At 52.1% G+C, this 24,390-nt stretch overlaps 2 protein-coding genes across 2 annotated transcripts; both read right to left on the reverse strand.

The window, feature by feature from the left end:
* Window positions 1-7,239, reverse strand: Gdpd3 (glycerophosphodiester phosphodiesterase domain containing 3). Its single transcript, XM_042666722.1, has 10 exons — window positions 7,023-7,239; window positions 6,679-6,721; window positions 6,283-6,418; window positions 5,954-5,999; window positions 5,736-5,854; window positions 5,541-5,630; window positions 4,788-4,921; window positions 1,563-1,622; window positions 1,428-1,479; window positions 1-182 (listed from the first exon to the last, which is right to left on the reverse strand). Exons 1-10 carry the CDS (start codon window positions 7,210-7,212, stop codon window positions 66-68), a joined length of 987 nt encoding a protein of 328 aa, XP_042522656.1. The 5' UTR covers window positions 7,213-7,239; the 3' UTR covers window positions 1-65.
* A 968-nt stretch (window positions 7,240-8,207) lies between these two features.
* Mapk3 (mitogen-activated protein kinase 3) lies at window positions 8,208-15,408 on the reverse strand. Its single transcript, XM_042666810.1, has 9 exons — window positions 15,220-15,408; window positions 13,955-14,137; window positions 11,305-11,494; window positions 10,807-10,923; window positions 10,431-10,545; window positions 9,934-10,065; window positions 9,678-9,787; window positions 9,437-9,591; window positions 8,208-8,776 (listed from the first exon to the last, which is right to left on the reverse strand). Exons 1-8 carry the CDS (start codon window positions 15,399-15,401, stop codon window positions 9,469-9,471), a joined length of 1,152 nt encoding a protein of 383 aa, XP_042522744.1. The 5' UTR covers window positions 15,402-15,408; the 3' UTR covers window positions 8,208-8,776; window positions 9,437-9,468.
* Window positions 15,409-24,390: the final 8,982 nt, after the last annotated feature.

A 24,390-nucleotide genomic window follows, 5' to 3' on the forward strand; every position in this document is an offset into this window, starting at 1 on the left:
TGATATAAAAATATTTATTTTTCAGGAAGAGAAACAGAAGAGAGCCTCAGACCCGGGGCTGCTGGTTAGTGGTCATCTAGGTAGCGCCTCAGGGCTGTGGGGAAATCTGTTATGATGCCAGTGGCCCCCAGGCCAGAAGCTACTTCAAAATCTGACTCTTCATTAAGGCACCAAAATATCACCTAAACAGGGAAGGAGGGGCTTGTTAGTTTCCAATAGTCCCCCTCTTTTTTTTTTGTTGTTGTTGTTGATTGTGGGGCCTGAACTCTGGGCCTGGGTGCTGTCTCTCAGCTCTTCAGCTCAAGGCGAGCGCTCTACCACTTGAGCCACAGTGCCACTTCCTGCTTTTCTGCTTATGTGGAGCTGAGGAATCAAACCCAGGGCTTCAGGCATGCAAGGCAAGCGTTCTACCACTGAGCCACCTTCCCAGCCCAGTGTGTCTCTTCTTAATTTCACTATTTTCCTGTTTCCTGTTTTCTTGAGGTTTCTGAGTTGGTTGAATCTGTGTAATGTATCCTGTGAAATGTACATCTCTTCCCTGTTCTGTATTTATTACAATACGTTGGCCGTCAGAATTTGGTCAAGGTAGGAATATTTGTGTGTGTGTGTGTGTGTGTGTGTGTGCCAGTACTGGGATTTGAACTCAGGGCTGAGCACTGTCTCCCAGTCTCCTACTCAAGGCTAGCACTCTGTTTCCACTTGAACCACAGTTCCACTTCTAGTTTTCAGGTGGTTAATTGGAGCTGGTCTCCCAGACTTTCCTGCTCTGCACTGGCTTTGCACATAGATCCTCAGATTTCAGCCTCTGGAGTTGCTGGGATTACAGGCATGAGCTACTGGTCCCAGGCCAGGCTTCTTTTGAGGTTAGTGACCTGCCAGCTTCAGCCAAGCTGTCCCTGGCCACCTCCCCCAGGTTATGGCCTGGGGAACTTCCATTATCTGATGGCTCAGCCTCTTGTTCCTTCAGCCCTCCTACTTGCAGAGCCCCTGGCCTTACATGTCCTCTCTCCCTCACACTCTCTGCTTCCAGACCCCAAAGCCACAGCACTGTTTCCTTCCTGTGACAGGTGGTGTTAGCCGGCAGAGCCTGCTTCTCTTCCTTATGCTACAGTGCCTAGATATTCTCTGTGAAGTTTGTTTTCAGATTTGACGCTCAGGGCTGTGGGACAGGATGGGCTGAGCCAGCCTGCTTTTCCCCTTCTTGGCCCTTAGGTTCCATTTGTCAGCATCCTCAAGTGGCTCCTCATCCATCACACCCTCAAGTACCAGGTCCACATGGCTACCAGGAAGGTAAAAGAACTCTCAGAAGAGGTGCCATGACCAAGATATTCCACCAGGTGGCAGCAGAGTGACCAGAGCCCTGCTACCAGCCAGGTGCATGCTGGGAACCACCTTCTGGCTCTGGAGGGGTTTGTGTCAATTCTCACCTGTATCCCTCGTGCCTCCAGGTGGCGGATCAGACTTTTCCTCATGATGAGCCTGGGTAGAAAGGGGATGGCAAAGGTGAAGAAGGGCAGTGGCAGATCCTTGTGGACCCCCATCCGTCTTTGGAACCACCTCACCATTTTGTAACCACAGCACACAGCCTGTTTAGCCTGGAGCAAGAAAATGGGAAGTAGGTCCTGCAGAGAGAAGATGGGGGGGGGGGTTGCGTGTCAGCCACTTGGGTGTCTGACCCCTGACCAGGGTAACCCCGCCCCCTCTAGAAGAACCTTTGCAATGAATTGTCTAAATTAATTGCTGTGCTCAGTGAGACCCTCCTGTGTGCCCTCCGCACCATCTTACACACAAGAGATTAGAGTCTTAGAGAAGCAATGTGTAGGTCACAAAGCACAGAGATTGTGCTGAGGTTGGGTCAGGACTTAATTCCAGAGTAGGACACTCCATTCAGAAGGCCACCTGGTTGGGATTGCCCAGCTTCGTGTGTGTGTGTGTGTGTGTGTGTGTGTGTGTGTGTGTGTGTGTGTGTGAGACGCATGCATGCCAGCACTGGACTTTGGCTTTTTCACTCAAGACTGGTGCTTTCTTAGGGCTGGGAATGTGGCTCAGTGGTAGAGCGCTTGCCTTGCATGTCTGAGGCACCAGATAAGCAAAAAGGAAAAAAAGCAGGAAGGCGCTATGGCTCAAGTGGTAGAGTGCCAGCCTTAAGCTGAAGAGCTGAGGGACAGCGCCCAGGCCCAGAGTTCAGGCCCCATGACCGGACCCCCCCCCCAAAAAAAAAAAAAAAGACTGGTGCTCTCCTACTTGAGCCACACCTCCACTTCCAGCTTTTTCCTAGTTAACTGGAGAGAAGAGTCCCACAAACTTTTCTGCCCCAATTAGCTTTACACCCCCAATCTTCAGGACTCAGACTCCTGAGTAGCTAGAATTACAGGTGTGAGCCACTAGTCCCAGGACTGTTTTTGTTTTGTGTTTTTTTGTCAGTCATGGGGTTTGAACTCGGGGCCTGGGTGCTGTCCCTGAGCTCTTTTGCTCAAGGCTGATAGTGGGCTACCAGTTTGAGCCACAGCACCACTTTCAGTTTTCTGGTGGCTCATTGGAGATAAAAGTATTAGGCACTTTCCTGCTTGGGCTGGCTTCAAACCATAATCCTCAGATCTCAGCGTCCTGAGTAGCTATGTTTTAGCTTCTTCTCTAGGGTGACTTCAGAGGGCAACTCCCAGGGTGGCTTTATGGTGTCCTCTGCACAGGACATACTTGCATTTTCTTGCCCTGGACTGAACCAGTGGCAGCTCTGGTTTCAAATGATGACGTAGATGGGAAGGCGGAGTGGAGTCCCCGCAGGATCTGAAGTCAGATCCAGCACAAACTTCAGTTCTGTACCTCCCACTGCGTCAAATTACTGAACCTCTCTTGCCTCTGTTTCTGCATGTGGAGATCATAAACTGGTGGGTGCACTGAGAAGATCCAATTCTTCTAAAGATGTGAAATCACTTTGCAATTTTTTAAAATTGAAACGTGTGTACCCAAAGCTTTGTTAACCGAGGGATAGTGGAGCTGGCTGAGAACTTCCCTTGGGACAAAGGACAGGAGCTGAGAATATTGGGACCACCCAGAAGCTGTGAGGAAGCAAAGGGAGGGGCCACGCTTGAGAGCCCAGAAACTATCCAAGCTTTCTGATACTCAGCTGTTACTTTGTTACACAGAGTCCAGAACTTAGAAAGGTTTCCTTTCCCTTCAGAGAATAGGAGTGTCTTATTCACTAATGTAAGCACTAGAGAAGGCCAACCTACAAGATTCTGGAAGGAGCTGGGCGCTGGTGGCTCACGCCTTTAATCCTAGCTACTCAGGAGGCTGAGATCTGAGGATCACAGTTCAAAGCCAGCCTGGGCAGGAAAACTCTGTGAGACTCTTATCTCCAGTAAAGCACTAGAAAACTGGAAGTGGCCCTGTGGCTCAAGTGGTAGAGTGTTCACCTTGAGGTGAAGAGCACAAGGACAGCACCCAAGCCCCATGACTGATCAAAAAAAAAAAAAGAGATCATATTTGAAAAGTAAACTAAAAGCAAAGGAGTATGGTGTGGTTCAAGTGGTAGAGGCCCTAAGTTCAAACCCAAGTAATGCCCCAAAACTCCAGCTAACCAATAACCAAACCAAAATAAAAACAAACATATTTGCAATAATGTCAGGATGTCATGGTCCCTCAGAGTTCATGAATGCTGAGTAAGAGCCACTGTCTTGTCAGATTAGTGGTGCATGCTTGTTACCATAGTAACTGGAAGGCCAAGGCCAGAGAAATGAGAGTTGATGCTAGCTTGGACTACATGGTGACATCTTGTCTCAAAAACAAACAAAAACCCCATTGTCTTTAAAAGACACTGTGGTGTCAGCTCACATCTGTAACACTAGCTACTCGGGAGGATGAGATCTGAGGATGGAAGTTCAAAGCCAGCTCAGGCAGAAAAGTCCATGAGATTCTTATTTCCAATTAACTATAAAAAAAAAAAGTAGGAAGTGGAGGTATGGTTCAAGTGGTTGAGCACTAGCCTTCAGCAAAAAAGTCAAGTGTGAACATGAGGCCCTGAGTTCAAATCCCATACCAGCATGCACGCGCACACACACACACACACACACACACACACACACACAAACAACACACAAACACACACACAAGACAATGTGAGGCTGGGCCAGTGGCTCACATCTATAATCCTCCCTCAGGAGGCTGAGATCTGAGGATCGTGGTTTGAAGCCAGACAGGATAGAAAAGTCCCCATGAGACTCTTTTTTTTTTTTTTTGGGTCCAGTCGCGGGGCCTGAACTCTGGGCCTGGGTGCTGTCCCTCAGCTCTTCAGCTCAAGGCTAGCACTCTACCACTTGAGCCACAGCGCCACTTCCGGCTTTTTTCTTTTTGCTTATGTGGTGCTGAGGAATCAAACCCAGGGCCTCATGCATGCAAGGCAAGCGCTCTACCACTGAGCCACCTTCCCAGCCCCCCGGCTTTTTTCTTTTTGCTTATGTGGTGCTGAGGAATCGAACCCAGGGCCTCAGGCATGCAAGGCAAGCGCTTTACCACTGAGCCAACTTCCCAGCCCCCCCATCAGACTCTTATCTCCAATTAACCACTCAAAAATTGAAGTGGCTCTGTGGCTCAAGGGGTAAGGCGCTAGCCTTGAACACCAAGAGGCTCAGAGAAAGCACCCAGGCTCTGAGTTCAAGTCCTACAACTGAATAAAAAGACAAAGTAGGTTTTCTAGGGGGCACCAGGGGGAACAGGGGAGCCTGTGATTCATCTTCCATAGCAGTCTCTGAGCAGGGTGTTCTGAGGCCTGGCCCCAGCACTCGTACCTGTTGATGATAGTTGGCAGGAAGCAGAAGAAGAACTGCTCAGGAAAGGAGACAAAGGGCAGCAGTCCCAGGTGATAGAGCAACACCATCCAGATTGCTCGGTTTGCCGTGAAGGATATGGGCATGTCAGGGTTCTAAGAAGCAAGAGAAAAGTGAGGGGCACTGTTGCCTGCTCCTGGGGGATCAAGGTGCAAGGTGCAAGGAACAGTATGCACTGGACAGCGGGAGGCCTACACCCTTGCCAGTGTGCTGATGAATCTGTGTGTGTGTGTGTGTGTGTGGTGGTACTGGTGTTTCTGGAGAGGATAACTTAAGGGATACACTAGTACTAGCATCCTATAGGAAAAAGGAGGAAATCCTACTAGGATCCTACTAGGTTCTTCCCCCCCCCCCCCCCCCCCAAATCTCCTGTACTCTCTGGCCTATAAAGACGGGCCAACCAATCACAGAGCCTCTGAAACTAAGTCAAAATAAATGTTCTTCCTGTCAGTTGTTTATCTCAGGTGTTCTATCTTCATAACAAATGGCCAGTGCCAGAAGCATGAATGGGTCCTTGTCATGGCCACCACCAAACCAGTGCACCTGCTCCCATTGCCCTAAATACCCCAAAGCCTGTCCTTGGGAACTGTGATCAAGGATCCAGAAGTAGCTCCTAGCTGGGTGCTGGTGATCCCTATCTATAATCCTAGCTAGTCAGGAGGCTGAGATCTGAGGATTGGAATGGCCCTAGAGCAGGGAGGGAAAGAGACTCACAGCGGCTTTGCATTTCTTCATAATCGAGCTCTTCTCTGAGGCCCATATGGTGATCTGGCTGCGGTGAAAGCGCTTTGCCAGGCTGGCTACCTAGGAGGAGGACAGGGAGGCTGGGGGGTGGGGGTGGGGAGGCAGGGGAATGGCCAGGTCTCTCAGGGACCTGGTGGCTACCCTGCCCAGCCCACAGCACAACACCTTGTGAATGAGCTCCTCATTCTTTTCTTTGATCTCCACGATGGCGGGCAACTGTGGAAATCTCTGGAACACATCCTCCAGGCGGATCATATGCCGGTCAGACCCAGAGGCAAAGTGGCCTGGGAGGGGAGGGATTCAGGCTCAGAGAAGGATCAGAATCAGGGCTGGGGAAAGCCAAGGGAGATCCACGACAATGGTCTGAAAATGCCTGCTCTCACCTGGTGAGAAGTAAATCTCTAGCTCCTTCTTGTAAAGCGGCAGATCCTGGAGAAGACAATGAGGAAAGTGACACGATTCATGCTGATGGAGATGGTGACTGTTTGTTTGCTTTGTTTTTTCTTGGGGCCTGAACTCTGGGCCTGGGCGCTGTCCCTCAGCTCTTCAGCTCAAGGCTGGCGCTCTACCACTTGAACCACAGCACCACTTCTGGCTTCTTCTGCTTATGTGATGCTGAGGAATCGAACCCAGGGCCTCATGCTCTCTACCACTGAGCTACCTTCCCAGCTCACAATGGTGACTCTGTGTATGGAGTTATGGCAGGACCCACCTGAAAATCCAGGCTGCTTATATCCTTGTTCAGGCCCGTCTGGCGCTTCAGGTTCTTGTCGTGTGATACCACCACGACGCCATCCCTTGTCAGGTGGCAGTCAAGTTCCAAGAGGTCTGCTTTCTGAGCTACAGAGCTATGAGGAGCAAAGGTTGTTTGCCACGGAGCTAAGAGGAGCAAAGGTGGGTGGGGAGGGGGGAGGAGGAGAGGGCCGGCTTGTGTGCTGGTGGGGAAGGGGATGGAAGGAGGCAGAGATTACCCAGGGGGAGGGAGGGGTGTGCAAGCCATCTGCACATTTCTTGGGGATTCCGGGCACCCAGGTGAGGATGCCAGCTCTTGGGTGTTGTGACTGGAACAACCTTACACAGCAATGGCGCCCTGGACAGGTGCACTCACTTCTCTATGGCCGCCATGGTGCTTTCCAGCATCTCTCCAGACCCTGTATAGGGGCAGCCAGGGTGGGTCCCTGGGGCCTGGTGGGGCTTAATAGTTACCTTCCTTCCCCCTGGCAGGCCTCCCTGCCTCAGGCCTCCTGGTCCCAGCAGCTAGATTGACCCAACCTCTCTTTCTCCCTGCCCTGCCCCTGGCCTTTCCCACTTGCTCCTTGTCCTGCTTTTCAGCATCCACTCTCCACCCCTTCCCTCCTCCCCCCCCCCATACTGCCCACAGTAGCCCTTAGGCCTCACTCCACCCCCTCCCTCTCCCTCAACCCCTCCCTCCCTCTCCCCTACCCGGCTCACCTCCTCGGTGCGCTGTCAGGCGGCCCCGGAAGGCTGGCGAGTGGGGTGTGTGCAGGAGGCGAGGGCGGCGTAGGAAGAAGATGGAGATCGTGATGTAGGCGGCCAGCGAAGGCAGGGCAAAGCACAAAAAACACAGGGGGCTCATGGCTGTACTCTGGGTCAGGTCTGGGATCCTTCTGCTGTCAGCCATCCAAGGGCACTGGGCTGCTTGGGGCTGGCTGCCTAGCTGGTATAGGCTGGGCCTGCCACTGGCCAGCGCCACGCCCCTTGGACCTGCTGAGCCTGCTGCCTGCTGCTGGCAAGAGGCCAGGCTGCAGGCCTCCCTCCCTCGGGCTGGATAAAGGCAGGAGGTCTGGGCGTCCCATTCTCAGACTCTTCCCAAAGCCCAGAACACCTCTGTCTTCAGCCACTACTTAGGGAGAATACAGTCCCCCTGCCCCAGGGGCTTGTGGCCTAGATAAGGTATACAAGAGCCCCTCCCTTGTTACTTCCATAAACATGGGGATGTAGAGTACATCCCTGACTCACCCCAAATCACCCCCAGCCAATTAGACAGGAAGCCATCCCAGCAGGGAACAGTGACTAAGGGGGAAACTGATCCCATTCTTTCAAAAGTCTGGATCTCCTTCCACCCCTCCACCTGCCACCCCTGGCTAGGTGGAGCCAAAGGTGCCCAGGGTCCCATACAGAATTGGTTCTCAGCCAGGCACCAGTGGCTCGCGCCTGTCATCCTAGCTACTCAGGAGGCTGAGATCTGAGGATCGTGGTTCCAAGCCAGCCAGGACAGAAAAGTCACGGTGAGACTCTTTTTGTGTGTGTGTGTTATTCATGGGCCTGAACCCTGGGCCTGGGTGTTGTCCCTCAGCTCTTCAGCTCAAGGCTAGTGCTCTACCACTTGAGCCACAGCGCCACTCCCAGCTTTTTCTGCTTATGTGGTGCTGAGGAATTGAACCCAGGGCCTCATGCATGCAAGCCAAGCGCTCTACCACTGAGCCACCTTCCCAGCCCAACCATGAGACTCTTATCTCCAAGGAACCACTCAAAAACCAGAAGTGGCTCTGTGGCTCAAGTGGTAGAGCACTAACCTTGAGCACAAAGAGGCGCAGGGACAGTGCCCAGGCCCTGAGTTCAAGCCCCACAATGGTGAGAGTCAGGCATCGGCGTACACAGACGGAGGCAGGACAGTCCATATACACATCTCTGTATTTATATATTAGATACAGGCACAGGGAGCGGGGGAGGGCGCCGGCTCTGCGGGGCCCATGTCCGCTTCTCACCCACACACAGAAGCAGCGAGGCGTTAAATGTGGCAGCTTTTGGGGAGGGGGGGAAGGGAAAGGCCTGGGGCCCAGCTCCTCAGGGATACTAGCCCTTGAGACTTGGGAAGGGTCCCACAGGGAAAAGGGGGTGGGGTTCTAATGGGGTGAGTGGGGAGGCCTTGTCCTGAGTCCCTACTCAGCACCCCAGCCCCTGGGTACTGGGGTAGCCACAGCCCTTGCACTGCAGAGTGGGCTAGCCTTGGGCTAGCCTGGGTAAGTTTTTACTCTGGAGCCTCTGAGCCTCTCAGGCCCTCGGGAAGAAGAGGAAGGAGTGGGGTGAAAGGGAACCTTGGCCTGCCTCAAGCAGGAGACCCCAGCAAAGGATGAGAAGGTGGACAGGCCCAGCTTTGGCCTGGCTGAGCTACTGGGGTCTGGGCTGAGCACAGTGTCCATTTTCTAACAGTCCGGCAGGGGAGAGTGGGCAGGTGGCAGGGCCTATGAAAGAAGCAGGCAGGAGAGAGCTGTTAGTTTGTGAAGGGAGCCCGCAGAGCCCTGACCCCAGGGCCGCCCTTCCTCCTCGGAGGGGTGTCTTTGTGGTAGATGCTCTGAGGGACCAGGGCTGGTGGCGCTGAAGGACAGTGGCAAGGTGTGTACAGTATCAGGCAGCCTGTACTAAGTGGTGGCGCTGAGGGATTCATCTGGGAGGAGTCCACTTCCTTCCCATCAGGCCCCAGCTGGCCAAAGGAGGCAGGTAGGCTGGGGAGGTTGCTTGTGGGTGTGTCAGCTGCTGACCTGGGCAGCAGGTGGGAGGAAGTTGGGCATCTGAGTCAGCCGGCCCAAACAATCATAGCCCCATCTGCCTCTCTGCCCACACTGGACAGCCAAGTCTGGTCCTGGCTCCTCAGGGGGAGAAAGAGGCCTCAGTGGCTTGCAGGGGATGGGAGGGGGTGCTGGAGTGGCTACTGGGCTGCAGGGTGTTGATGAGAGCCAGCTAGATGGGGCTGGGGAGAGACAGGAAGGTCTAGCTGGCCACCAGCCAGGTCCCAGGCAGGCTCTGCCCTTGTGCTGACACCGTCCCCATGGAGCGTGAGGTGCGCTGTGATTGTGTTCAGGCATTCTGGGGGGCAGCTGTGCTCAGCTGTGAGGCCCACTCACCAGACCCTGAGCAACAGGGATTTCTGACTGGGTTAAGGGGCGTCTGGGCCCCCTGGCTGGAAGCGGGCTGTCTCCTGGAAGATGAGCTCCTTCAGCCGCTCCTTGGGTAGGTCATCCAGCTCCATGTCGAAAGTGAAGGGCTCCTCAGCCACTGGCTGGGGGAGCAAAGACAGTAAGGCCCAGGCCCGGCATGGGGGACACCTATTCCTGTCTGGCCGCAGTGCTGGAGTGGCTGGCCCACCTCATCCGTGGGATCGTAGTACTGCTCCAGGTAGGGGTGGGCCAGTGCTTCCTCCACGGTGATCCGCTTGTTGGGATTGAAGGTTAACATCCGGTCCAGCAGGTCAAGAGCTAAGGAAGGGCAGGAGGCAGGGGTTCCACGGGAAGGTTCGAGAATCTTCTAGAAGAATCCCTTAGTGCAGCATCTAGGGACCTGTCTACTCAGGCAGCAGCTGGGGTCACAACATCCTTCACCACCCTGCACCCACACCCCTCACCTTTGGAGTCTGACTTGGGAAAGAGCTTGGCCCAAGCCACCTTGGTCTTGGATGGCAGAGACTGTAGGTAGTTTCGGGCCTTCATGTTGATGATACAGTTCAGGTCTTCCTGGGATGGGGAGCCCAGGATACCTGCGGACGGGATTGTGTCTGAGTGAGAAGTCTCAGCAAGGGAGGAATTACAAGGAGTCCCCAGTCCAGCCCCTGCCCCAACACCTTGGTCACCTCCCAGTCAACAGTGTGGTAAAGAGCAAGGGGCTGAGATTCGTGAAGCCCCTGGATTCAAACTGTAGCACTTTGGTGAGGTATGAGGCCCAGCCTTCCTTGCTTTTTCCAGTTTTTCCAATGGAGACAGCATGCGTACTTTGCTGCAATATCATGGGATACTGGGAGGGTTCCACACATGGGGACATCCATGATCCCAGCCCTCTGGAGAGCTCACCTCCACTAAGCTGATCACAAACACCCTCCCCCGGAGCCCTCCAGACCCCCCTCACCCAGAATGTGGTTGAGCTGGTCCAGGTAGTGCTTGCCAGGGAAGATGGGCCGATTGGAGAGCATTTCAGCCAGAATGCAGCCCACAGACCAGATGTCGATGGACTTGGTATAGCCCTGGGGAGGAGGGACAGGGTGGGCTCCTGGACCCACCTCCCTATGGTCCTCCCAGCCTCCCAGCCAAGCACCACTCCCAACCTGGATCCACGACCTGGCAGAGGGCAGAGGCGGAAAGAACCTCTGCTCAGCTTCCTGTCACGGCCCAAGAGCCAGAGGGATTTGCCAAGGCCCAGAAAGCAGACATTCTGAGTCACAGGGGCAGGACCTGGGCCCGAGATGGTTCGAAGGCTTCCTCTTCGAGGGGGAGAGCTCTCCTACCTTGGAGTTAAGCATGATCTCGGGGGCCCGGTACCAGCGTGTGGCCACATATTCCGTCAGAAAGCCGGTGTGGTCATGTTCAGGATCTGCAATGCGGGCCAGGCCGAAATCGCATATCTGGAATCAAACCCAGGTTGCTAAAGTCAGTGTGCACAGGGCTTCTGGCTGCCCTGCTTTTTACCTATTTATTTATATTTTTGGTCGGTTGTGGGGCTTGAACTCTGGGCCTGGGCCCTGTCCCTCAGCTTTTCAGCTCAAGGCTAGCACTCTACCACTTGAGCCACAGCGCCACTTCCATTTTTTTCTACTTACGTGGTGCTGAGGAATCGAACCCAGGGCCTCATGCATGCCAGGCAAGCACTCTACCACTGAGCCACCTTCCTAGCCTGCCCTGCTTTTTGCCTATGCTGTTCACCTTGCTTGCTACCTGCCAGAGCTGCTTCATTGGTCAGCTGGAGACCCAAGGCCCCATGGGAGGCCAGTGCCTAGCCCGCTAACCTTAAGGTCGCAGGTGGTGTTAATGAGCAGGTTGGAGGGCTTCAGGTCCCGGTGGAGCACATTGGCCGAGTGGATATATTTGAGGCCACGTAGGATCTGGTAGAGGAAGTAGCAGATGTGGTCATTGCTCAGCTGCTGGCTTTTGAGCAACTTGTATAGATCTGTCTCCATCAGGTCCTGAACAATGTAGCTGAGGAGGGCTCCGGAGACCCCCGGCAGGGGGGGCGTAGCAGGAGGCACTTGGTTAAGGAAAGCAGGCCAGAGCAACTAGGCTGCCCATCCCTTGTAACTGGGGCCCCTTGGACTCATGAACTGAGCAAAGCTCAAGGGGTCTCTGTCATATCTCAGCCTTGCAAGGCACGTCCACAGTTTCCCTACAGAGTAACTAAGACACCTTGGTGGGGAGGAGAACCTTGTGGTTAACAGCTTTGGAGTTGCCCACGATGTCTGCAGCCCCTGCCCCACTGCTAAATAGCTTTGTTGTTGATGGTATTCAAGTCTGAATTCAAGGCCTGTCCTTGACAGGCTGGTGCTCTATCACTTGAGCCATACCTCCAGACTCCAGATCTTTTTTTTTTTTTTGCCGGCTCTGGGGCTTGAACTCAGGGCCTGGGCACTGTCCCTGAGCTTCTTTTGCTCAAGGCTAGCACTCTACCGCTTGAGCCACAGCACCACTTCTGTTTTTTTCCGTTTGTGTTACTGAGGAATGGAACCCAGGGCTTCATGCACGCTGGGCAAGCACTCTACCACTAGGCCACATTCCCAGGCCCCACCACACCGGTTTTTTTTGTCAGTTGTGGGGCTTGAGCTCAGGGTCTGGACAATCCCTGAGCCTTTTCATTCAAGACTGGTGCTCTACCACGTTAAAGCACAGCTCCACTTCTGGTTTACTGGTGGTTAATTGGAGATAAGAGTCTTATGGGCTTTCCTGCCTGGGCTGGCTTTGAATCATGATCCTCAGATCTCAGCCTCCTGAGTAGCTAGAATTACGGATGTGAGCTACCAGCACCTGGCTTTCCTCATGTTTTGAATAGGCTTTGCTTTGTCCCTGGGCCACTCAGGACCTCCTATTTACACTTCCCATATAGCTGGAATGACAGATGTGAACCATTGCATCCAGCTATTGGTTGGGATGGTGGTCTTGTGCGAACTTTTTTGCCCAGGCCAGCCTTGAAACACATTGCTCTGGATCTCTGCCTCTCTCCAATAGCTAGGATTACAGACCTGTGCTACATGGCCAGGATCAGCTTTATGTTCTTAACCTGTCTGTCTATGGCTTAGTCCTTTGTCATCTGGCAAGTAGGAGAAATAACTGTTCTGCGTGGCTGTGCAGCTCAGACGTGATGGGCCATTGCGCACTGTCAGCCTGGCATTTGGCATGTTGTAAACGCTCAGCAAATACAAACTATTACTGCTACTACATAGGCCTGAGCCGCGTGGCTGTTGAGGGGGTTACATGAGCTAATGTATGAATACCATCTGGCATGCAATAAATGTTTGCTTCAAAATAAATGCCTGCCTTATGGGAATGATTTGTGCCACAGAAACGAAGAGACACTCCCAACACACTGTTCCCACTCAGTAGAGTACCTTGGCCATAGAGCAGAAGATGGGGGAAGTGAATGCTTGCACATAGATGCAGATAAAACACAAACCCGACATAAATAAAATTTAAAAGATGTCATGTGGCTTATCTCTGGGAGACTAAGTCAAGATTATCTTTCAACAAGAACAAGTGGACCAACCCTGTGGTTTTACAGGCAAAGGAGGCCGGTGGGGGGCGGAGGGGCGGGGATATGGGTGTCATACAGCAAGCTGGGGTTGAAAGTGGGGGATTTCCTGTCCAGTCTGTGGTGGAGGTTGGAAGACTACAGAATCAATCCCTGGTTTGGGATGGAGGTCTGGGACTGGCAGGGGTGGGTGGAGAAGAGGTGATGGGTATTATAAACTGCTCACTTTGGAGCCAGACAGGAAGTAGATAAAGGGGCAAGGTGCAAATCCACAGGTAACCAGGGTGGGGCTCTGAGCAGGAAATGTCAGACAAGGAAGAACAAATTCCTATAGGGGAGTTAAAGAAGTAAGAGCAGAAATACTTAGGTGTTGGGAGGCCTCAGTTTCCTCCTCTTTGAAATGGATCGGGTAAGGCCCAAGTTCATGGGGCAGGTGGAAGGTGGATTCAGAGCCATCAACTACTTGGCATGCATGGCATCTAACACAGAGTAGACCAGCAAGAAAAGGCAGTTTTCTTTGCTGCTTTCCTTCCAGTCTGAGACTCAAGAGGAAAGAATCATCAGTCTGTTAAGTAAGAACTGTGGGCAGAAGCTGGGTCATAGCACGGAATTGCAGATGTCAGAAGACAAAGCTCCCATAGAGATCCAGTCTCTCCCCATCTCCCCCCCTCATCCCCCAATGGAACACAGGGCAGAGGAGGACTGGTCCAAGGCCACTCTGCCTGCCTGGCTGCAACATGCCACAATCCATTTGAGGCCTCCACTCCAGCGCCTCTCCTCACTGGAAAGCTCTTTTGCTACATTTACTTGGGAGGGGGAGAGGGAAGGAAGATGGAAACAGGAAAAAACAAACAAACAAAAAATCCCCAGCTAGCTCTGAGACTGTGCCTGACCAGCCAGCTGGTCAAGGTGAAGGATACACATCCCTCATGGCTTCCAGTGTGGGTGCCCGAAGAATGTCTCGGATGCCTATGACATTCTCATGGCGGAATCGCAGCAGGATCTGGATCTCCCGGAGCGTGCGCTGGCAGTAGGTCTGATGCTCAAAGGGGCTGATCTTCTTGATGGCCACCCGAGTCTTACGCACGTGGTCATAAGCGGAGCTGAGAGAGAGCCAGAGAGATACATGTTGTTGGTAGTAGCCTTACAAAGGGGGAATCCAGGCCTGGTGACCCCACCCAGGCCTTAGAAGGGAGGGGAGCGAGCAGGAGAGGGCTCTAGCCAAGGCATAAACAATGCTGGTTCCTTCCTGCTATAAAGGCCTGGGATCTCTAGGGAAAAAGCTGGGGACCAGCCAGGCGGCCTTTCGGTGACTTCACAAACAGAGGAAAGGACTGATCACTCACTGACTTCCACTCATCGACCTCCTTCCATTCCAGTTGCCCTGACCCCTCCTCTTCCCCTTCTTACAAAAGGGCTCACTCAATCCCAGACAGGTCCAGGGGATGGAGATGTGATGAGGCAAAAGACAGCAAGGTAACAGTCTTTAGAGGGATCAGAGAGGAGGGACACGGAAGAGTGGGTCTGGGTGGGGAGGGGGAGCTACCTGGGTAGCAAATAGGAATAAAGGACCAGAACACACACACACACACACACACACACACACACACACACACACACACACGGTCCAGGAGGAATCTGAAGACCCCTCCCAAGAGATGCTGGGAGGGTCTTCCTGCCCACCTCCTTCTAAGGGAGAGGGAGGGAGGGGCGCTGGCAGGACACTGGGGAGGGGCTCAAAGGCTGGCCCCACCCAGAGCTCCGATCTTCTCTTCCCAAGTCCCCAGCACCGCCTCACTGGGGGGAAACCGAGTCATCCTCTACCCCCCCCCCACACCCCTTTCACTAAGAAGACTTCTGCTCCCAGCTCCCCTGCCTCAGTGGTCCCCCGCTCCCCCGAGGACACTCAGATGCCCCTCCCTCCAGGACGGAGAGGTCAGGGGGCCCCTGCGGGGACCCCACCCCGCCCAGGGAGGGGGGGAGATGGAGACAGCCACCTCCCCCCCCCAAAAAAAAACAATCAAACAAACACTGCACGGCCCCCTCCCTCCTTGGGACACTCCCCAGGCTTCCAGAGTCCCCGGCGTGCACGGGACGCCCCGAGTCCCCACGCCCCCCCCGGAAGGCAGCGGGCCGGGCCTCGGCCTGCCCGGGGGCGCCCCCTGCCCCCGGAACGCCCCCTCACCTGACCATGCCGTACGCCCCCTCGCCGATGTACTGCAGCTGCGTGTAGCGCGGGCCCACGTCGAACGGCTGCCCCTTCACGACCTCCACTTCCCCCGGGACCCCCGGGCCGACCCCATCGGCTCCCCGGGGCTCCCCGCCCCCGCCCCCCTGAGCCGCCGCCGCCGCCGCCGCCGCCGCCATCTCCACTCCTCCCCCTCCCTCCCTCCCTCCCTCCCCCCGGCGGCCCCGCCCGAGGCCCCGCCCCTTCCCGCCCGCCCTGTCACCCGCGGGGCCGCGCGCACGCCGGGCTCCGCCCCCGCCGGCCGCGCGCCCCCGCCGCGTCACGTGACCGCCCCGGCTTTTCCCGCCGCCCGGCCCCCCTCCGGGTTCCCTGCCCTGCCCCCTGCGCGTGCTCCCGGCTGATCCGGGCGCGGCGCCCGGCTCTAGGCCCCGGTGGGCTTTAGGCGTCTCTGCAGCCCAGAGATCGTCCCCGCCGTAGGGGTTCGGAACCCCTCACCGGCCCTTTCTCGCGCCTCCCCGAGTCAGCCCTAGGGGCCGGGTCGCGCTCGCTGCCTGCTGCAGGTGAGGACCCAGCCCTGGGTCACTCAGCACCACCCAGCCGCGGGGCCTCGGGGTCCAGAGGGGATCCAGGCGCCCAGCCTAGGAAGGTGTGTGTCGTCTCCCCGAACTTGCCAGAACTGGAATCCGGTTGAAGACCGTCATCTTGAATTCTGCACCTTACAGGGTCGAGTTTTGGTAGCTGGATGAACAGGGGTGTCTCGGGCTCTGCTGTCCCCGCCCTGCCTGGTGTGCAAGTGTTCTCAGCCTTTTGTGGTTTGTTTGAGACAGTTAGGTGGCCCCCAGGCCGTCCTGCAACTCACTCTGTGACCTAGGCTGGCCTCCAATGTGGGATCTGTCCGAGTGCCGGGATTGCAGGTGAGCACCACCACAGCTGGCCTGAACACTTTTGTTGTTTTGGTGGTGGAACTGGAGCTTGAACTCGGGGCCTCGCACTGAGTGAGGCCTTCTCACTCTTGCTTGTTCATGACTGGTGTTCTACCACTTGAGCCATGTCTCCAGCCCACGCATTCTTTTGCTGGTGAATTGGAGATGGAATCTCACAAATTTTCTGCCTGGGTTGACTTGGAACCTTGATCCTCCATGCTCAGCCTCCTATGTAGCTAAGATTACATGTGTGAACCACTAGTCACCAGTTTTATGTTTTTCTTATTGTTTGGTTAGTTTTTTGTTTTTTAATAAATGGTGGGGAATCTGAGAGGGATTAACTAGCTCGACCATGGTCACTGATGTCTTTAATGCAGAGATGGAGCCACTTTCTACTTCTTTGTTGTCTCAGGATGATAGACCCTTCTCAGGGAAGAAAGGGCTGGGAAGGTGGCTCAGTGGTAGAGTGCTTGCCTTGCATGCCTGAGGCCCTGGGTTCGATTCCTCAGCACCACATAAGCAGAAAAAAAAATCCGGAAGTGGCATTGTGGCTCAAGTGGTAGAGTGCTAGCCTTGAGCTGAAGAGCTGAGGGACAGCACCCAGGCCCAGAGTTCAGGCCCCCCGACCGGACCAAAAAACCCCAAAAAAACAGCCCCCAGCTCATCCCCCTCATATCCCAGTTGTTACGTGACCCAGAATCTTTACACACACACACACACACTTCCAGGGTTTCAGTAAGCAATTACATTGTTTTTCTCCCAGAGAAGTAGGAATACAGATATTACAGATCAAGAGACAAACAGAACAGTAATTATGATTCTGAAGTTGCTCATAATGAGATCCATCACTCTGGTGCTCTAACTCAGATGAACAATAGTGAGTTGCTGATTCCCAATAGCCCCTAAGTCACTGAAGGTTTAAGAGCTACTAATTAGATCAGTGACTCTTAGTTATTCATTTGATGCACCGTAGGAGCAAAGGTATGAGCCAGGCAAAAGCAACTGATGACAGATTACTGTATACTGTGGGTTCATGTTGAGATTAGAACTCCAGGACGCTGGGCCCTGGTGGCTCACATCTATAATCCTAGCTACTAAGGAGGGTGAGATCTGAGGATCAAAGTTTGAAGCCCCCAAGGCAGAAAACTACATAGGACTCATCTCCAATGAACAACTGAAAAGCCAGATGTAGAGCTGTGGCTCAAGCGGTAGAGAACTAGCCTTGAGTGGAAAAAGAAAAAAAGTTCACTGGAGCCAGATTGGTTATCCCATATTTGCTACTTGTTTGCTGTGTGGCTCTTGGCAAATGGCCTACTAGACTGTCTATTTATAGAATTTTTAATTTATTAAAGATGTGCAGGCATCAGTCAATGTAATGCTAGGTAAATGAATGTAAGAAATAGTTTGTGTGTGAAATTGGGCGGGCAAGATCACTGTGTGTCAGTGAGGAGGGAACAATGGAGCTAGTGGTCTCTGAGCCACTGAAAAGTAAGGTAATAGAAGGTTGGGACAGAGAAAAGGCATCAAGGAAGAGGAGTAACGAGCCAAAATACAGGGGCAGGCATGTCATTCATCAAGTGTAGTTTCATAAGCAGTATCCAGGGCCAGGTGCTCATGGCTCACACCTGTAATCCTAACTACTCAGGAACTGAGATCTGAAGATAGTGATTCAAAGCCAGCCTATGCAAGAAAGTCCGTAAGACTCTTATCTCCAATGAACCACCAGAAAACTGGAAGTGGCGCTGTGGCTCAAGTGGTAGAGCACTAGCCTAGAGCAAAAGAGCTCAGGGACAGCACCTAGGCCCTGAGTTCAAACCCCAGGATGGACCCCCCCCCCAAAAAAAAAAAAAAAGTATTCAGTATCTCTAAGCTGGAGATGCAGGTCAGGGCCAGATTGAGCAAGGCCTTGGACGCAGGCTGAGTTTGGATGTTACTCGGTGAGCAGTGAAAACCTTTGAGGGACTTCTGCCAGATCATTTTGCAACTGTGGGAGAGTATAGTGACTCAGAGAAAACATCTTGGAGCCAGGATTCCTGAGTGGGAGTGTTTGTCCCAGAGACTCACTCGCTGCTGGGAAAGGCTGAGCTGCTGGAGCCTCATCCAAGCCATGTGTCCTAGATTGCCCTCTAGTGGCTCTGGTTGGTATATCCTTACAGGATTGGGCTGGGATTTCTCAGTCTTCTTAAATTTGAGGTTTAACTAATGTAGACTGAACATCTAAATCTATACCAAATACTTTTTTTTTTTTTGGTCGGTCGTAGGGCTTGAACAGGTGTGAGCCACCGACGCCTGGCTATACCAAGCACTTTTATGTACATGGTCACCCACAGTCCTTATAATGGCCATGTGAAGTAGATACTATTAATATTAGCTAGGGAAAAGAAGACACTAACTACATAGGTTGAAGGTAATTGCAGTCATGACTGGGTCCATCTAGATTAAAATCATAAACCAAGCCCAGCCCAGTGGCTCATACTGAGATCTGAAGATTGCTATTCAAAGCCAGCCTGGGCAGGAAAGTCTATAAGACTCTTTTTTTTTTTTTTTTGGTGGTGGTGTGGTGCTTGAACTCTGGGACTGGGTGCTGTCCCTCAGCTCTTCAGCTAAAGGCAAGCGCTCTACCACTTGAGCCAAGCTCCACTTCAGTTTTCTGGTGGTTTATTGAAGATAAGAGTCTCACAGACTTTCCTGCCTGGGCTGGCTTTGAACTGTGATCCTCAGATCTCAGCCTCCTGAGTAGCTAGAATTACAGGCATGAGCCACCAGCACCCAGCTGTCTAGGAGACTCTTATTCCTAACTAATCACTAAAAACCCAGAAGTAGCATTGTGGCTCAAGTGGTAGAGTGCTAGCCTTGAGCAAAAGAAGCTCAGCGATAGTGTCCATGATCAAATGGATCATGATTTAAGTATTATTAGAAAAAAAAAAAACAACAGCAACAAAATCTTCTGTTACATTTTTCTCGTCACACATCATCATGTTTTAGAAAATAATCTGTGCTAGAGAGCATACTTGACATGTTCTAGACCCTTCCAGCATTTTGCTGGCTAACTGAAGATAAGTGTCTTACAGACTTTTCTTCCCGCCTGGCTATAAACCATGATCATGAGATCTCAGCTTTCCCATGCTAGAGTTACGGATGTGAGTCAGGTGCCCAGTTCTGTTCATTTTTTAAACTTTATTTTTTATATTTTTATTTTGTCAGTTGCAGGGCTTGAACTCTGGGCCTGGGCACAGTCCCGGTACTCTTCAGCTCAAGGTGAGTGCTTGAGCCACAGCACCACTTCCAGTTTTCTAGGGGTTTATTGGAGATAAGAGTCTCATGGAGTTTCCTGCCCAGGCTGGCTCTGAACCGTGATCCTCAGATCTCAGCCTCCTGAGTCGTTAAGGTAACAGGCATGAGCCACCTGTGCCCGGCACTGGTTTTAAAGAAACTGAGTCATTTTAGTTGGGAGCTAGTGGCTCACACCTGTAATCATAGCTACTTAAGAGGCTGAGATCTGAGGATCGAGGCTCAAAGCCAGCCCAGGCAGGAAAGTCCATGAGACTCTTTTTTTTTTTTTTGGTCGGTCATGGGGCTTGAACTCTGGGCCTGGGTGTTGTCCCTCAGCTCTTCAGCTCAAGGCGAGCGCTCTACCACTTGAGCTACAGCGCCACTTCCGGTTTTCTGGTGGTTTATTGGAGATAGGAGTCTCATGGTCTCTCCTGCCCGGGCTGGCTTTGAACCGCGATCCTCCGATCTCAGCCTCCTGAGTAGCTAGGATTACAGGCGTGAGCCACCAGCGCCCGGCCCATGAGACTCTTATCTCCAGTTAACCACCAGAAATCTGGAAGTGGCACTGTGGCTCAAGTGGTAAAGCGCTAGCCTTGAGCTGAAGAGTCCAGGAGCAGTGCCCAGGCCCAGAGTTCAGCCCCACCACTGACCAAAAAAACAAAAAACAAAAATCGGAGTCAGGGCTGGGAAGGTGGCTCAGTGGTAGAGCACTTGCCTTGCATGCATGAGGCCCTGGGTTTGATTCCTCAGCACCACATAAGCAAAAAGCAAAAAGCTGGAAGTGGCACTGTGGCTTAAGTGGTAGAGCGCTAGCCTTGAGCTGAAGAGCTGAAGGACAGCGCCCAGGCCCAGAGTTCAGGCCCCACGACCGGACCCAAAAAAACCCAAAAAAACAAAAAACAGAGTCATATCAGAATAAAGAAAAGACTTCGCAGACTCAACAGATTTTATTCTGGAGTCTGGGAAGGGCAATCAGGTCGCCTTCAGCATGGCTACCAATTATATAATACCTGTCTCTCAGGCAGCAACCCAGGAGCATGGCAAAGCCATCTTTTCTGCTCAAAAGTTTAAGACCCGACTCTGAGAACATAAGACCTCCCCGCCCCCACCTCCCCCCCACCCCCCCCCACCCCCCCACCCCCCCCCACCCCCGTCACTGCACCTCAGCAGGAAGTAGCCAGATACAACAACAGTGTCCCTTTTCCTTTGTTCCTTATGCGTTTCCAGAGTCAGGAATGATGGAAAGTGATTTAACCTCCAGAAGTGGAGCTGTGGCTCAAAGTGGTAGGACCTGCACAAAGAAATAAAATAATTATGTATATATATTATATATGTACATATAAAATCTATAGTGTATGTTTTGTTTTGCTTTGGTCAGCTATGAGGCTTGAACTTAGGGCCTGGGTGCTGCTGTCCCTGAGCTTTTGTGCTGAAAGCCAGTGCTTCACCACTTGAGTCACACTCCAGGCTTTTTGGTGATTAATTGGAAACAAGAGTCTCATAGACTTTCCTGCCCAGGCTGGCTTTGAACCACAATCCTCAGATTTCAGCTTCCTATGTAGCTAGGATAGCAGGCATAAGCCACCAGCACCCAGCACCGGTTGGTTATTTTTGAATTAGCTATTTAAAAAAAAATTATTTGCCAGTCCTGGGGCTTGAACTCAGGGCCTGACCACAGTCCCTAATGCTTCTTTTTTTGCTGAAGGCTAGCACTCTGCCACTTGAGCCACAGCACCACTTCTGGCTTTTTCTGTGTATGTGGTGCTGAGGAATCAAACCCAGGGCTTCATGCATGCTAGGCAATCACTCTACCACTAAGCCACCTTCCCAGCCCTCAACTATTTTTTTTAAATTAAATAAGCATTTAAGAAAATGAAGTTGTGGGCTGGGAAGGTGGCTCAGTGGTAGAGTGCTTGCCTCACATGCATGAGGCATTGGGTTCGATTCCTCAGCACCACATAAACAGAAAAAAGCCGGGAGTGGCGCTGTGGCTCAAGCAGTAGAACCCTAACCTTGAGCTGAAGAGCTGAGGGACAGCGCCCAGGCCCAGAGTTCAAGCCCCACGACCTACCAAAAAATAAAAATAAAAAAAAGGAAAGAAAATGATGTTGCAAAAACTTGAAGAATTTTGAAGAAAGAAGTTGAACCAGGCACTGGTGGCTCACGCCTGTCATTCTAGCTACTCAGGAGGCTGAGATCTGAGGATTGCAGTTCAAAGCCAGCCTGGGCAGGAAAGTCCATGAGACCCTTATCTCCAGTAAACCACTCAGAAAACTGGAAGTGGTGCTGTGGCTCAAGTGGTAGAATGCTTGCCTTAAAAGGCTGAAGAGCTGAGGGACAGCGCCCAGGCCCAGAGTTCAGGCCCCACGACCGACAAAAAGAGAAAAGAAAGAAGTGATTCTGATCATTTTTTTGGTGACTATTCTCATTGCTTAATGAAGAAATGAATTTTTTTTTTTTTGCCAGTCCTGTGCTTGAACTCTGGGCCTGGGCGCTGTCCCTCAGCTCTTCAGCTCAAGGCTAGCGCTCTACCACTGGAGCCACAGCGCCACTTCCAGCTTTTTCTGCTTATGTGGTGCTGAGGAATCGAACCCAGGGCCTCATGCATGCAAGGCAAGTGCTCTACCACGGAGCCACCTTCCCAGCCCGAAGAAATGAATTTTTACAGGTTCTTACTTTGACATTTTTGCTGGCCCTACAGAAGTCAACTCTTACTATTAATGTTCAAACAACCATCAACACAAGTTCCTCCACCTGTGCTTCTGCTTCTTTCTATGGTTTTCAGATTTACTGAAAGACTTGTCTATTTCTGACCTCAAGGCAAGAGTAAGTTAAGACCTTAGGGCTCCTGTGTCTGACAGGGTGGTAATCCTTCTGTGATGCTAGAGATAAGGGAAGGGAGATTTTTTTCCCCCCATTTACTGCTCACAAGTAAGCTAAGGAATCTAGCCTGGTGCTGGTGGCTAATGCTTCTAATCCTAGCTACTCAGGAGGCAGAGATCTGAGGATCATGGTTTGTAGCCAGCCAGGCAGAAAAGTCCCTATGAGACTCTTCTCTCCAATAAACTACTCAAAAAGCCAAAAGTGGTGCTGTGGCTCAAGTGGTAGAGTGCTAGCTTTGAGCACAAAGAGGCTCAAGGGCAGTGCTCAAGCTCTTAGTTCAAGCCCCAGGACCAGTGAAGAGAAGAAGGAGGAGGAGGAGGAAGAGGAGGAGGAGGAGGAGAAGAAAGAATATGCAATCGCAATCTTTTTTTTTTTTTTTTTTTTTGGGAGGAGGAGGAGGAGGAAGAAGAAGAAGGAGAAGAAGAAGAAAGAATATGCAATCGCAATCTTTTTTTTGGGTCCGGTCATGGGGCCTGAACTCTGGGCCTGGGCACTGTCCCTCAGCTCTTCAGCTCAAGGCTAGCGCTCTACCACTTGAGCCACAGCACCACTTCTGGCTTTTTTCTTTTTGCTTATGTGGTACTGAGGAATCAAACCCAGGGCTTCAGGCATGCAAGGCAAGCGCTCTACCACTGAGCCACCTTCTCAGCCCTGAAATTGCAATCTTAAACTTTGCTAAGGAGACTAATGCTAAAATCATGGGTAAATATGTGGTTTAGTGGTAGGATGCTTGCCTAGCATGCATGAAGCCCTGGGTTCGATTCCTCAGTGCCCCATAAACAGAAAAACCCAGAAGTGGCGCTGTGGTTCAAGTGGTAGAGTGCTAGCCTTGAGAAAAGAAGCTCAGGGACAGTGCCCAGGCCCTGAGTTCAAGCCCCAAGATTGGCAAAAATAAATAAAAAATAAAAACTGTAATGAGAACTGGGTGCTGGTAGCTCACACCTATAATCCTAGCTACTCAAGAAGCTGAGATCTGAGGATTCTGATTAGAAGCCAGCCTGGGCAGAAAAGTCTGTAAGACTTTTATCTCCAGTAAAAAAACTACCCTCAAGAAAAGCCAGAAATGGAGCTCTGGTTCAAGTGGTAGATCTCTAACCTTGATCAAAAGAAGCTCAGGGAGGGGCTGGGAAGGTGGCTCAGTAGTAGAGCACTTGCCTTGCATGCCTGAGGCCCTAGGTTTGATTCCTCAGCACCACATAGAAATGGAGCTCTGGTTCAAGTGGTAGATCTCTAACCTTGATCAAAAGAAGCTCAGGGAGGGGCTGGGAAGGTAGCTCAGTGGTAGAGCCCTTGCCTTGCATGCCTGAGGCCCTGGGTTTGATTCCTCAGCACCACATAAACAAAAAGAAAAAAGCTGGAAGTGGCACTGTGGCTCAGGTGGTAGAGAGCTAGAGCGCTAGCCTTGAGCTGAAGAGCTGAGGGACAGCGCCCAGGCCCAGAGTTCAGGCCCCACGACCGCCCCCCCCCCCCCAAATAAAAGAAGCTCAGGGACAATACCAGGCCCTGAGTTCAAGCTCCAGAACCAGCACACAGAACACACACACAGACACACACACACACAGAGTCATTAGGGTAAGAGCAACATTTACCCATTCCTTCCCAGTGTGTTTTCTATTTTTCTTTTAAATTTCTTGAGGTTTTTCTACAGTGGTTCCAAAACTATACATAGGGTTTCATCTAGCATCTTCAGGGATGGACTCGATTCAGACCTGCAATCTTGGACATTTTCTCCTCTTTGGGGTTTCCACTCCCTCTTGCTATAATCTTAGGGCATTTTCATTGTTAGCATCATTCTCTTTGCTGAAGAGACAAAGCGGATGAAGGCTGAACAGTTCTGCTTTCTTCAGTCATCTGTTTCTGTTACACCATCTTCTCTCAGCAATGGGCTTATTTCTTCCTTCTGCTTGTTCCAAATATAGCCTGGGTGCTGTTGATAACAAGTTTTGTAATCTTAGCTCATTCCCAGCTACAGCCGGATGGACACTGTTCTCATACGTTCATGCTGTTTTTTTGGGGTATGGTTTTCATTGGCTTCAGGGTGTGTTTGTGTGTGTGTGTGTGTGTGTGTGTGTGTGTGTGTGTGTGTGTG

The sequence above is a fragment of the Dipodomys spectabilis genome, unplaced genomic scaffold, assembly GCF_019054845.1.
Source record: "Dipodomys spectabilis isolate Male_0828 unplaced genomic scaffold, ASM1905484v1 ptg000366l, whole genome shotgun sequence".
Lineage (NCBI taxonomy): Eukaryota > Metazoa > Chordata > Mammalia > Rodentia > Heteromyidae > Dipodomys > Dipodomys spectabilis.

Bases quoted from the DNA above. Each gene is read 5' to 3' on its own strand.
- Gdpd3 (XM_042666722.1), bottom strand. From the start codon at position 7,212: ATGGCTGACAGCAGAAGGATCCCAGACCTGACCCAGAGTACAGCCATG. The intron at 6,419-6,678 runs GTGAGTGCACCT...TGCTCCTCATAG, and splicing joins ACCATGGCGGCCATAGAGAA to CTCTGTAGCTCAGAAAGCAG. The intron at 4,922-5,540 runs GTGAGTCTCTTT...CTTGCTTCTTAG, and splicing joins TGAAGAAATGCAAAGCCGCT to AACCCTGACATGCCCATATC.
- Mapk3 (XM_042666810.1), bottom strand. From the start codon at position 15,401: ATGGCGGCGGCGGCGGCGGCGGCGGCGGCTCAGGGGGGCGGGGGCGGG. The intron at 14,138-15,219 runs GTGAGGGGGCGT...GCTCTCTCTCAG, and splicing joins GGGGCGTACGGCATGGTCAG to CTCCGCTTATGACCACGTGC. The intron at 9,592-9,677 runs GTGGGCCAGCCA...TTGCTCCCCCAG, and splicing joins ACTACGATCCCACGGATGAG to CCAGTGGCTGAGGAGCCCTT.